General features: G+C 41.8%; 2 protein-coding genes across 2 annotated transcripts; one reads left to right on the forward strand and one right to left on the reverse strand.

Annotated features, from left to right (window-relative positions):
• Positions 1–490: 490 nt before the first annotated feature.
• On the forward strand, positions 491–6730 carry oxtrb (oxytocin receptor b). Its single transcript, XM_084022804.1, has 2 exons — positions 491–1555; positions 4836–6730. Exons 1-2 carry the CDS (start codon positions 631–633, stop codon positions 5093–5095), a joined length of 1185 nt encoding a protein of 394 aa, XP_083878930.1. The 5' UTR covers positions 491–630; the 3' UTR covers positions 5096–6730.
• A 1941-nt stretch (positions 6731–8671) lies between these two features.
• cav4a (caveolin 4a) lies at positions 8672–10421 on the reverse strand. Its single transcript, XM_084025081.1, has 3 exons — positions 10100–10421; positions 9742–9929; positions 8672–9181 (listed from the first exon to the last, which is right to left on the reverse strand). Exons 1-3 carry the CDS (start codon positions 10319–10321, stop codon positions 9031–9033), a joined length of 561 nt encoding a protein of 186 aa, XP_083881207.1. The 5' UTR covers positions 10322–10421; the 3' UTR covers positions 8672–9030.
• Positions 10422–13025: the final 2604 nt, after the last annotated feature.

A 13025-nucleotide genomic window follows, 5' to 3' on the forward strand; every position in this document is an offset into this window, starting at 1 on the left:
ACAACCCACCCATCCCCCCCATAAATTACGCCTATGCATTAAGCCACTGCCGATACAAGATAGCCTTGCATTCGATTTTACATGGAGCAAAGTAAACTCAATGCACAGGGAGGGAGAGAGAGGGAGGGAGAGAGAGAGAGAGAGAGAGAGAGAGAGAGAGAGAGAGAGAGAGAGAGAGAGAGAGAGTGAGAGAGAGAGAGCGAGAGAGACTCAGACCTCTTTCTTGAGGTTAAAATGAGATGCGGGGAGGGAGTAACTGACATCAGAAGGATATAGCCCACAGAGCTGCTGCTACCAGATATGAAGCTGGACGCATCATCATCATCATCACTGTGCCAAGGAGCTCTTACAGGGTAGGTTTGGTTGTATGATCATACTTTTCTTGTTTTAAGTTTTAATCATTCAAAGGCTTGAGTTGGGAGTTTTCAATAAAAAGGGTTCCAATGTGTTTCTCTACAGAGACAGCGCTGACTTTTGGATTATACCCTAATTTAACCTGAGGACAATTTATATAAAAATAATAAGTGAGCTGACAGTGGACTGTGTGACTACACAAAAGGGGACGCGGCCCTGATCTGTTTTGTGATGTGATCGCTGGCTGCGCTAAAGTGGCGCTTCTTTACGCGCGCGATGGAGGAGTTTTTACGCGAGCAGAATACTTGGACGCAGAATGTTTCCTGGAGCAGCTCGGCGACAAATAACGACAGCCATTCAGGAAACACCACGGTGAACCCTTTGAAACGGAACGAAGAGGTGGCCAAAGTGGAAGTGACCGTCCTGGTCCTGGTGCTGGTGCTCGCGCTGACCGGCAACCTGTGCGTCCTGTGGGCCATCCGCACCACCAAGCACAGCCAGTCTCGGATGTATTACTTCATGAAGCACCTGAGTATCGCGGACCTCGTCGTGGCGCTCCTCCAGGTCTTACCCCAGCTCATCTGGGACATCACGTTTCGCTTCTACGGGCCGGATCTGCTGTGCAGGCTGGTGAAATACCTGCAGGTCGTGGGCATGTTCGCCTCCACCTACATGCTCGTCCTGATGTCCGTCGACAGGTGTTTGGCGATCTGGCAGCCGCTTCGCTCCGTGAACAAGCGGAAGGATCGCTTCTCCGTGATCGCCTCCTGGACGCTCAGTCTGATCTTCAGCTCTCCACAGGCGTACATCTTTTCTATGAGGGACGTGGGCAACGGCGTGCACGACTGCTGGGGGGACTTCATACAGCCGTGGGGGGCCAAAGCATACATCACGTGGATGAGTCTCAGCATTTACATTTTCCCTGTGGCGATTTTAAGCATCTGCTATGGGATGATTTGTTTTAAAATATGGCAGAATTTCAATTTAAAAACCAGACGGGATCACTTCCTGGCTCTGGCTCCGAGGCCCTCCAAAGGCGCGCCGCCGCTCTGTCGCGTGAGCAGCGTGAGGCTCATTTCCAAAGCTAAGATTCGAACAGTGAAAATGACATTTGTGGTGGTCCTTGCTTACATTGTGTGCTGGACCCCCTTCTTCTTTGTCCAGATGTGGTCTGCGTGGGATCCTGCTGCACCCCAAGAAGGTAAAACCACTGTTCTGTTTTCTTGATCACATTATTGGTTTATGAACTTCGTCCAAGATTATATCATTTGTAAATCTTCTCCCATGTACAAAGGTTACTCTTCCACCTCAGGAAGTATGTCCAAGAATACACAACACTTCACTTCCAAGGCAGCACGCCGGCAAGACTTCCCCCGGAGTGAGGGCAGATTAATGGGAGTGTCATTTATGGAGATTATGAGCCACGGAGACAGGAAGTGTACCAGGTCATCAAAGAGTTTCTCTCCGGGTTCCCGCTGGTGGTTTATTTTCATTTCCATTTCACCGCATAGTTTGTTCAGATGTCTCCGTTTGAGGTTGCCATTAAGGAGGACAAGAGCAGCAGAGCAGATACGCCCCATAACCTCCCGAGTGGTGTTATCAGCAAGATTGCATGAGCGGATTTATCTTAAATAGGCCAGACTCAGACGAGCTCATCATCCTCCTCATAGAGGCTTCTCCCAAGCAGTTCTGCACAAATTAGGAAAATAAACACATTGAAGGCAGACTCTATTTTGAACATAACATGGGTACTTTTCATATTTGTTATTACTGATAAGGTGCGTCTGTGTGAGTGAAAGTTTTGGAGATGCACAGAAAATCTCAATATCACAATAAAGGCTACTCTATTTCAAAAAGCCATGCTTAACATGTCAAATCTATTTATTCACATTCAGGAATTCCATCCATCCATCCATTTTCTACCGCTTATCCTGTATTCAGGGTCGCGGGGGGGCTGGAGCCGATCCCAGCTGTCATTGGGCGAAGGCAGGGTACACCCTGGACAGGACGCCAGTCTATCACAGGGCTAACATATAGACAAACAACCATACACGCTCACATTCACACCTACGGGCAATTTACCTATCCCCATCCTGCATGTCTTTGGTCTGTGGGAGGAAGCCGGAGAACCCGGAGAGAACCCACGCTTACACAGGGAGAACATGCAAACTCCACACAGAAGGAACCCAGGGCCGACCCGGGGATCGAACCCGGGACCCTCTTGCTGTGAGGCGAGAGTGCTAACCACTACACCACCGTGCAGCCCCGCCACATTCAGGAATTGAAATACTGATATACAAGTAGAAAAATGATAATATGAGATAGTAAATTCATTGTAGCTTTCCTGTGAAAATCATGTATTTCCCAAATGTCAACTTCTCATAAACTGCCGTGTTTTCATTCGACTATAATGAATTGATTTTTCATTGTTAATGAATTGCGTAGAAATGAACAATTTCACATTAAATGGATTAAACAGGAAACGTGATCAAAGTAAGCGAAACAGAACAGGTTTATGGTTTACATAAATGCCCGATAGAGAAGAAGAGAGGAAAGATGGAAAGATACAATCCGTTTAAAATATCTCGATATGATTTATGGATTCGGAGGAGTTTCATGCGAGGGGAACTACTGTGTAGGTCGTTGTGGATACAATATCAAAGAAAGAATTTTCAGAGAAACGATCGTTCAAAAGTCAGTGACTTCTGATTGCCTTCTCTGTGGAGGAAGGCCACGAAGGTTAAGACTCCATGTAGGTGAGTGTTCCTGTCGCTGAGGGGAAGTTCAAAGGAGAAGCTGAACGTGGACTCTCGTGGAATGTTTGTTTAACTTTTTAAACTCAGAATTATCTTTGTGCAAATAAATGACGGCAATATCATCACCGTCCTCCTTTTTTTCAATTCATCAAAATCACCCTGTTTCCATGTTTCACTCTCAGAGGAGCTCTACATCAAGATATTACAAGAAAGCGGCCGCCATTTTTTTTCTATTTCTATGTCTGGCAGCGTAATAAATGTGCTATAAGTCAAAGAGAACTCTACCTGAGCAAAAAGGAGTTTTTGTTAATACTGTGCTCCCCCATAACAAACCATAAAAGAAGACATCACAAGACAGGGGAGTTTAACTTATCTCTGGAACACGTCTCACAACAGAGCAAAGGGAGTACTACATGGAGTCAGAGCACCGTAAAGGGGACAGGTCAGCCGTTTCACTTGAGAAGACAAGAAGACAACACTCTAAATCTCTCACTCCATTAACGATTAAAAAAAAAAAGCTTCTACTTTCAACTGTTCAAATGACGTAGCTCTCCTGCTTTGTACGTCTGACGGCGGAAAATTTAATCACATGAATGGCAGAGAAAAATCAGGTATATTTTTCCATCCAGGACAGAGCGAATTTAATTGAAGCCATTCATCATTTTGTGTCAGATGGCTTAAAATCCTCTTTGCGAAGGATCCATCAAAGTTCCAGAATTCTTCAGCAATAATCCCCAAATGTTTTGGGGATTCTCTGAAATGCTTAAACATATATTAGTTCATATATTTCTCTATCAGTGATGTGCAATATGAGTGCAACAGCCTTGAACCAGGACTTTTATTCTGGAGAAATTAAACGCAAAGTCCGAAGCTGTCCAGCGAAGGCGTTTGGCTTGTGACATCTTATTGTTGTTGCAAGTGGCTTATATATCCTAATTTACCCGACACACAAAGTGCAGCCGAGGCTGAGATCGTCTGAGGGAGGGGGTGCTAGCGGAAAGGTCAGGAGCTCACCAAAGTCAGTAGAACAAATCGTCTGGGAATCGTGGATGTCTGCACTAAAATAATTGAATGATATCAAATCCAATATTAAAGTCTGGACCAAAGTCCAGACTATCCCTACAGCCATGATCATATCGATGGCTTAAACACTTTAAAGTGCAGCTTAAAGACCAAACACAGCACCCTACACACACACACACACACACACACACACACACACACACAAACTTACTGGAAGGACAAAAAAAGCTGCTACTTTAGGGGCTTTTTCTAAAGATCCACCCATCCATTCCCTCTCTAAACTGCTTACCCAGTTCCAGGTCGCAGGGGGTCGGAGCCTGTCTCTGCATGCGTTGAGGGGCAGGCTACATCCTGGCCAGGTTGCCAGCTTGTCATAAACAAGGTTCATTAAAAGGATAAGGCTGGTGGTATGATATATGTTTGTCCTTGTCAGCAAATCCCATGAAAAGACCACAAGCATCAATGTTTTAGTCCATGTCTCAGTGCTTTCTGACTTCCCTGAAACCCATCTTTAAAGATCTTTAAAGAACACTCACAGATGCATTGTTTCATTTTTATTTTAGCAAAGGTTACCCAAACAGGAGGAAATTGTGTATTTGTTCAATTTGGAACATTTTCAGCTGTGGATTTCATGCAATTGGTGAGCGTAACTAAGAATATATATGCATTTTCACCAAATCTCTCTCTCTCTCCCCTCCTTAGACATGGGATTCATCATTGCCATGTTGCTGGCGAGCCTCAACAGCTGCTGCAACCCCTGGATCTACATGTTCTTCGCCGGCCACCTGTTCCGTGACCTGGCGCGGTGCTTCTTCTGCTGCTGTCGACAGTACCTGCCGGCCTCCTCCTGCAGCTGTGGTCGACAGTGCAGACACAAGGGCAAGTCCTCCACCTGCACCATCAAGAACACCAGCAGCCAGAGGAGCCTCACGCACACATCCAGCACAGGACCGGGACACTGAAGAACCAGCTGGAAGCCATCGAGGCCTCCTGTAGTTGTGTAATCCCGCAATGTTGCACGTAATTACAGGCATTTAATCATCCATAGCGGCCCTGCAGCGGCCAATTCATTAACCAGCTAAATAGACGATATAAAACTCCTGATCTCTATGGATGTGTGCACCACTCGCCTCTTCAACTCGCTGCATAGATTTCTCTTGTAAAATAAGCAAAAGCATTTCCAAATATGTTTCTAGCTTCTATACTTTAGTCTTGAACCTTAACCCTAATCGAACATATTTAACATGCAAGGACTACCAACCAGAGTCGCTGCACCCCAAGAATAAACTAAACAACCATTATATGTCAATTTATTTATTCTCAAATGGGTTATAATAAGATTACAATTTAAGGACCTGTACAGTTAAAATGTAGTTTTTCTTTCATACAATTTGCAGCTTTTATCCCAAGTACAATCTACATCATGTGATCCTTGTATCGTTTAGATTTCAGTCATTTCAAGTATATCGGCATTACATTTCTATCATGAGGTAGAAGTCTAGTTATTCAAGCTTCTATACTTTTTTAAAAGTTATTTGTCTTTCAATGCAAAAGTATATGACCTACAGTCAAAACAAAGGTATAAAAATTCAAGCTTAGATGTTTCTATTATGTAACATGGATGGTGTTTACGTGGTGAACAGGCAATTACGGCACATGATTTGGCTCATGCTATGCTTAGGGCATACCGGCATGTAACATTAGTAGCAAAGATTTGCTACATTCCTGTCTGTGTTTTGGGAGAAAAAGCACCACCGAGCCGAGCGTCGGACGTCCGACTCAGCAGGTGGAGTTGTCATCATATGCGTGACACGCGACTTTACTGTTTTATCTTGTACAAAAACAACTTAAAACTTGTATGTGCGTACAAATGTACATAAAACACAGCTTTCATCTTACTTCTTCATCATCTTCTTCAAGAAGAGGAGTGTCTGCCGCTGTGTCTCATTCAGAATGACTAGTCCACACGGGGCAGGTGGGAGGGGGATGGGTGAAACAAACACAGGACTTTCACCCAGGAAACCGCTGTTTGTGTCCCGTGCAAAACTAAAAGTAAACTAACATTTTGTCACGTCAGTCCCTGGTCATGTGACTTAACTGTGATGGCAGAAGATCATTTGGAAAAGACACTGTGCATGAAATGAGTGGAAACTGAAACATCATCCCTGCCGTGTCCAAAACTAACTCTAGAGGGGAACCAGAAACTGTTCCTAAAGCTTTGGGCCGCTGACCTATAGTTGGTCACTGAAATTAAAAAAAAATAAAAAATACACAAAAAAAGCAGCATTACTTTGTGTGCAAGCAGATGGTCCAATCAAAATGTACAGGTGCAAATAATAAGCCAAGTCCATAAGGAATGCATTCTGCAACAGCAGGCTGGTTTCAATGTTTTCAGCAGATCAAACAGTGTTTTCTTCCTTGATGATGTAATATGAAATCACTTTGTAAATACTTACCACCGCTCCTTGTATGTTTGCATATTTTGTCAGCTCCATCTCTTCTTTTCTAGGTGGTTGGTTTCTTTTGGAATAATCACACTGAAACACATTGAATCTGCTGGGATCAAACTATAATAATGGCTCCCCCTTGTGGCTACAAGGATGATTCCAACACATTGTCTTGTTTTTCTGTTCAGCTTCTTTTTGCTTTATAGATTTGAGGCAAAAAGAAAGTAATATAAATATTTAACATGACAGATTTAGTATGTGAATTTCTTGGATTATGAGGTGTGTTTTAAAATGTCTTTAACTTGCCTGGAAGGCTGCCAAACAAAACACTGTGGTTCTGGGCGCCATCCACAGGGAGAAGCTTGCAGTTGGAGTAGGGGAACTCACTTTCACATCCAGTTTCAATAAGTGTTGTTTTAGTGCAAGAGACCATTCACATTGCACATAAAGCAGACTATTTTCAGCGCTTTCGCAATTTGGGTAGTTCCAACCAACCCACATAACGGTTAAACACGCCCAACCCAGCCAGTTTTTGTGTTTCCCTTTCCCATGTCACACACATTACAACACCCACAGCTTGAGAACTACCTTTGCAAACCTGAACCATATTTTTCTAACAACGCAATCAGAATACACTGGGCTTTTTCAGGAGGGGAAGCTCAAATTTTGCATTTCAAACACACACACACACAAAGGGGGGAATCAAATATGTTCAGACAGAGAGTATGTTCCGGTACATTTAAAATAAATGTATTGGTATCATTAAAGCATGTAGGCTAGATCGAGTAGAAACCCAAAATACAAATATGAACCTGAAAATGAGCACGATATGTCTCCTTTAAATCATGATTTATTTAAAGTTTGACTCGCATATAAAGAGTTAAATATTGTTGTATTATTGTGGGGAAAACTTGAAGAATCATGGTTCTTCTAAAAGTCGGTGAAATGTCCAGAAATCTGCTGTTTCTGTTTTTCCAGGCCTAAAGGGTATATAATTTAATATTATTCATATAAAAATGACACTTGAGCGAGAGATGTTGTTTCTGGAAACCGATATAAATGCTGTTTTTTTCCCAATGTCGCTAATAAAAACTAATTTATTTATGTCTATTATACAAGAGATGTGACAGTAGCAGGAACATTAAACCCCTATAAATAAAACATAAAATAAAAAACCTGACCCTTTAAGGGTTGATATAAATACAAAATGTATTTAAAATGAACCCTTTTCCGTTCCATCAGCTTCAAGCTATCAACACTTAAAATCCCAGTCAGGGTTTTTCCATAAGTTGCAATGCATAAGATTTGGCCCTTATCCTTAAACAACGTATTTATTGTAAGTGTGCCCCTTCAGACATCTATATCATGTGAATGGCTATTTAAAGTAGCATCTTTCTAGGAAACACACATATCTTCAAGGCTTCATTCATCTCAAACTTGCACTCCTTTGATAATAAAGTGAATAGATAAGTTGCACCTTGATCCCATCCTTGTTGATTTGCTTGGGATCCCGGCTGTCACTTTTTTTGCCAGTGATGACTAAACTGTCAAAGTGACAGAAGGCGCTGCTGTTTAGGGATCACAGTAACAAACATAGCATTGTCTATTCTTTTTACAAATATGACAACTCACTCTGTCATTTAAAGCTTTTTTTAAAAAAGAGGGAGGCAGACTCATGTTAAAATCCACTCTGCCCTAAGAAACACAATACATAGTCAGTAAATAAGTTCATGATCTATGGTGAGATCATTTAGAATGTTTAATTCATTTCCATCCACACCCACAAAGTACCAAAAACGTAATAAATGCTCAAATGTTGCTGATATAAAACCTGCTGATTTTCATATTATCCATGAAATAGTAACAATCTCAATTAAGAGAATAAATGACTTTGCCCTATATTTTATTTCTTTTTTTTACTTTAAGAAAACATATAATGTAAGTTCCTCTTCTTTTCTGCTGAACTAAATATTCTTGAGTTTGAAATCAGTAACTTCTATAATTAAGATAAGCTCCTAGTTATAGAAGTTCCTCTTCTTTCCTGCTGAACTAAATATTCTTGAGTTTGAAATCAATTACTTCTATAATTAAGATAAGCTCCTAGTCCTTAAAGCTTAAACTCTGAGCTGCAGTTTAGAAATGTAACAAAAAAGTAAGCCCAAACCGCATTAGGACACTGAGGTGATACAATGATGGATTTGTACTTTAAATGCTGAAAAAACTTCACATTCCTTCAACAACTTTGTGAGGAAAAAATACTGCATGAATAACAAAAAGGGTCATTTTCACCACCAAAGCATTTCACACCTTCATTTCGTCACAGTGTCACAAGCAAACATTAAAAAAAGCACAGATGCTGTTGGACTTTGACCGAAGGCATCTTAAGTGTAGAAAACATGTAATTAGGAGTCCACTAAAAGCACATAACGAACAATCCCAGTGTGTGAGTCTCATTCTTTGGCGAGGTGAATGCTGAAGCCTCCGTAACATCTCCCAGCACTTGTGAAGAAGGGCCGCACAATGACGCCCAGCACGATGCTCCAGAGGCTCTGCAGCCAGCGAGCCCCGATGAGGAAACAGCTGCCACACGGACTGACAACCCTGACAATAAAAGAAAACATTACAATATTTTTTTACTTCCCTAAAACCATTTAGTACTTAGTTTATTTCTTAACTTTGGGTCAAATCAGGATATGAAAGCTTAGTTCTCTTTCGTTCTTCTCTTTCCCACAGCTCACATTCATTATGCCCTTTAACAGAATTTGTTTTCAAAATATTTCATAATATAAGAATTTCATTACAGAGCAGACACAACCCAGATATGATCTAAACCAGTCATTCCTTAAGATGGATCAGGACCCCAACTGGCTTTATTAGGGTTGCAAATATATTTTATACAGTATATTGTGCTTTTTTTTAACTTTAACTCTACCTAAATCCATGTATGTGGTTTTATATATCAAGTATTTATCATTATAAGTTAACATTCATAATTATGAAATGGCTGATTTACCTATTCAAGATAATAAATGTCAGTTAAAATTGTCCTGAACGTTTATTTGCACACACATTTTCTTTTGTCTTGATTTATTTTACACATGAGACAAAGTGTTAGTCACATCTAAACAGTGGGGACCCACTAAACCCTGATGTGAACATACCAGATGTGGATGCAGCTGAGGATGGCGAAGAGGAGACCGGAGAGAACTGAAACAGGAATGGCCAGAAGCACCGTCACTACCCTGTAGATCCAAACCCGAGACACCTCAAACAGAGCATGGCTCCAGATCCAGACCCGGTCCCCGCTGCGCACTGACACCGGCTCAGCAATCACATCCTCAAACGTCACCTGGAGACACAAAGCAGAGAGGTGAACCGACCACCAGGAATAAATGATATCCACTGGAGGGCAGTGCAAGCAGTCGGTTGTTTTGAATCAGCTAAGTCACTGCATGTGTCAAACGCACAAAGGATCCATACGTCAAAGGTCAATAGAGCTCCTGCGTAAGAATGCAATACCTTGAGGCAGTCATTGACACCTCGGGGGTCTCGGACGTTAATCAGAGGCTTGGTGTCGCTGATTTCCACCAGTGTGGACGTATGAATGTCCTCCTCCACTTCCAGGGAAGGATGGGCCCTCCACAGCGTCTCAGGTTCCTCCCCGTTATCAAACTCATCATCAGGGTCACTGGAATCCTCCAAGTCGATCTCCACCTCCTCTGAATCGTCCCCTTTTATCATGGTGAGAATCCAAACATACAATCCAGAAAAGCAGGGTGTCTCTCGCTTCCCTTACAGCTCAGTCTGACCAGACCAGACCCCCCCACCCTCCAGCTGGCCGGGTGGTTATATCGGGAACGTTACGGTGCCCTGGATGGTATTTGCAGATGGTCTTTGGAGTGAAGATCATCTTCCTGTGCTGTGGGAGGGATAGGGAGGATATGGTGGGATATAAATACTGTAAGCATGGAGATGGCTCTGTATACGCCGATACACTCGATACTGGGAATCACACAGACGTACACACACAAAGACAAGATAAAGTAACATGTTTAGAGACTTCAATCTGGAATATTAACTGATTTAGGTGTATTTTCCTGACTAATCTTAGTCCTCTTCTTATGGATTTCATTGATTTCCAAAGCCTCACTTGAATCAAGGGAAATGTCTTGGTGTTAAAGACATGAAGTCTTTGCTTCAGTGATCAAAGTATCCAATAAGATTCTTTTACTCAACAATCAGAAGGTTCCCTTTTCAAAACATTTTCATTATTCATAAAATGTTCAATCACTAGCAATGAAAACTCTCACTGTTTCTGAAAACCTTCAAGTTGATTTAAATCTGGAAAAATGCATCTTCATGAATACCATCTGTGTGTTCACTGATTTTCATACTGTGCTTTACAGAGACGTGTTGATTGTTCAGCTCCGAGGATCCTACAGCATCAATAAGAGGTATATTGCATGTCATGGCAATATTCTCATTCAAGCCCAATAGCATTCTCAGGTCTCTGCAGTCTGGTGTAAAGCATGTTTCGCAACATGCTTTTAAGGAAAAAAAAAACCTTTCACCTCCATCAACCTTTGGACCCATTAACCAGTCATCCTCTCTGCTATTAATAGGTCAGCTATGAATCCTCAGAGTTAGACCTTAACGCTCAGCGACCACACCTTCATCCACCACCTCACACTGCTCTCATCATCATCACCTCCATCAGAACCCAGCGCAGGAGATGCTGACAACGTAATATAAAAATAGAAAGTACTGCGTGAAAAAATTAAAAATTAAACGTGGTTAATTGATTATGTTGAGATATGGATCTCAGAGTTAGACTTTATTATTGCACGCAATACACTCTACCAAGTGTACATCTGGTCAGAATTGAACACAAGTGCCCTACGGTTATAACAGTCTGCAGGGTAACGGTGATGCATGCTGGGTGAAGACAGAGAGGGAACACAGTGTATTGATGACAGCGTTTCCTGTGTCCGCGCCGGAGACGATGGTATGCTAATGGACTCCACACCTCTCCAGATGGGGTTTGTTTGTGACTGTGGCTCGCACAGGTGAGGTCAGCGGAAGGTGTGAGCGTGTGTGTGTGTGTGTGTGTGTGTGTGTGTGTGTGTGTGTAAGAGAGAGAGAGAGAGGGAGAGAGAGAGAGAGAGAAGAAGGAAAAAGAGACACATTTCTCACACACGATTATAAAATGTCACATTATTTTGGAGAAGTTAAGATATATATAGTTACTTGACATTAATTATTTTTCTTCAATATTTAAATTTCAATGTCAACCTGTCAGGCTCAATTTTTTTTTTTTTTAAATAACAAGTATTACAATCAAATATTGTGTGTATGTATTTATATATATATATAAAAAACACTATTGTATGTTTTGTAAGCGCTGTTAAATCTAACCCTCAGACCAGAGACCCCCTGAATGGCGGCAATGTCAGTGTCCTTTTCAGTTAATACTTTAATTTAAGTCCAGCCGCGGTTAAAAACCCTCTGTTCTCTGAGAGCAGGCGGCTTTACGGGGCACGAGGGAGGTCAGTGTTCCTACTCAGCACCTGTCAGTCCAGCTGCTTCCAGTACAATAGGTCAGACTGATTACTTGTCTAGTTAACTACGTAATCACCAATCAGTGCTTCCCATATAACAGCACAACAGAAAATAAATAAATAAAAAATGGGAACCTCATTTATTTTTAACACTGGATTATGTGTAGAAAAATCCCCCTCAAATGCCAAACGACCAACAAGATACAATCCTCTCATATCAGCACGGAAATGATAGACTAAGATAGAGTTTATTTCACTACGTGTTGAACTTTCATTTTATTTACATTTTAGTTGTTGGCTAGAGCTTCAGGTGAAGTTAGAGAGGTTTCTGCACTGTGATGGATTCCCCCATGAAATGGTATAACCGAGCGGGGTTGCAGATTGAGTAATGGAGGGATGTCATGACATGAATAATTGATTATTGTTTAGGTATTCTTCCACTTTGTTTTACAGATAGAAAATAATATTGGATTTTGATATATAAATACAAAGAAATTGCTTTTTTTATTTTAATTTTTTTTACATACTGTATATATAAATAGGTGCACAATATGAGCAAAGATGTGATCAAAACGGTGAACCAATGAGTTTGAGGATCGTTTCTCAGAGGTCTGTAATGTGCACACATTTCCCATCCTTATGACGTTGTGGGACCCGGGTGCACTGGACACGAGGTCGCCCCGTGACGAGCTCTCCTAAGTTGGCCGAGCAGCTGTCATGTTATATGTGTACATGCAGTCCTGAGGGAAGTCGTGCTGCTTCTGATGAAATAACGCGGTTCACTCTCGGACAGCACCATCAATCACACCTCGTCCCTTTGATTTCTTCAGGAGTGGTTCTTCCCATTATGACCGTCAAACAGACGCCACAGCACACATTCACACGTC

The sequence above is a fragment of the Eutrigla gurnardus genome, assembly GCF_963514095.1.
Source record: "Eutrigla gurnardus genome assembly, chromosome: 2".
NCBI classification, from domain to species: Eukaryota; Metazoa; Chordata; class Actinopteri; order Perciformes; family Triglidae; genus Eutrigla; species Eutrigla gurnardus.

Bases quoted from the DNA above. Each gene is read 5' to 3' on its own strand.
- oxtrb (XM_084022804.1), top strand. From the start codon at position 631: ATGGAGGAGTTTTTACGCGAGCAGAATACTTGGACGCAGAATGTTTCC. The intron at 1,556-4,835 runs GTAAAACCACTG...TCCCCTCCTTAG, and splicing joins TCCTGCTGCACCCCAAGAAG to ACATGGGATTCATCATTGCC.
- cav4a (XM_084025081.1), bottom strand. From the start codon at position 10,321: ATGATAAAAGGGGACGATTCAGAGGAGGTGGAGATCGACTTGGAGGAT. The intron at 9,930-10,099 runs GTATTGCATTCT...TTGTGTCTCCAG, and splicing joins GTGTCAATGACTGCCTCAAG to GTGACGTTTGAGGATGTGAT. The intron at 9,182-9,741 runs GTATGTTCACAT...TTTTATTGTCAG, and splicing joins CTCAGCTGCATCCACATCTG to GGTTGTCAGTCCGTGTGGCA.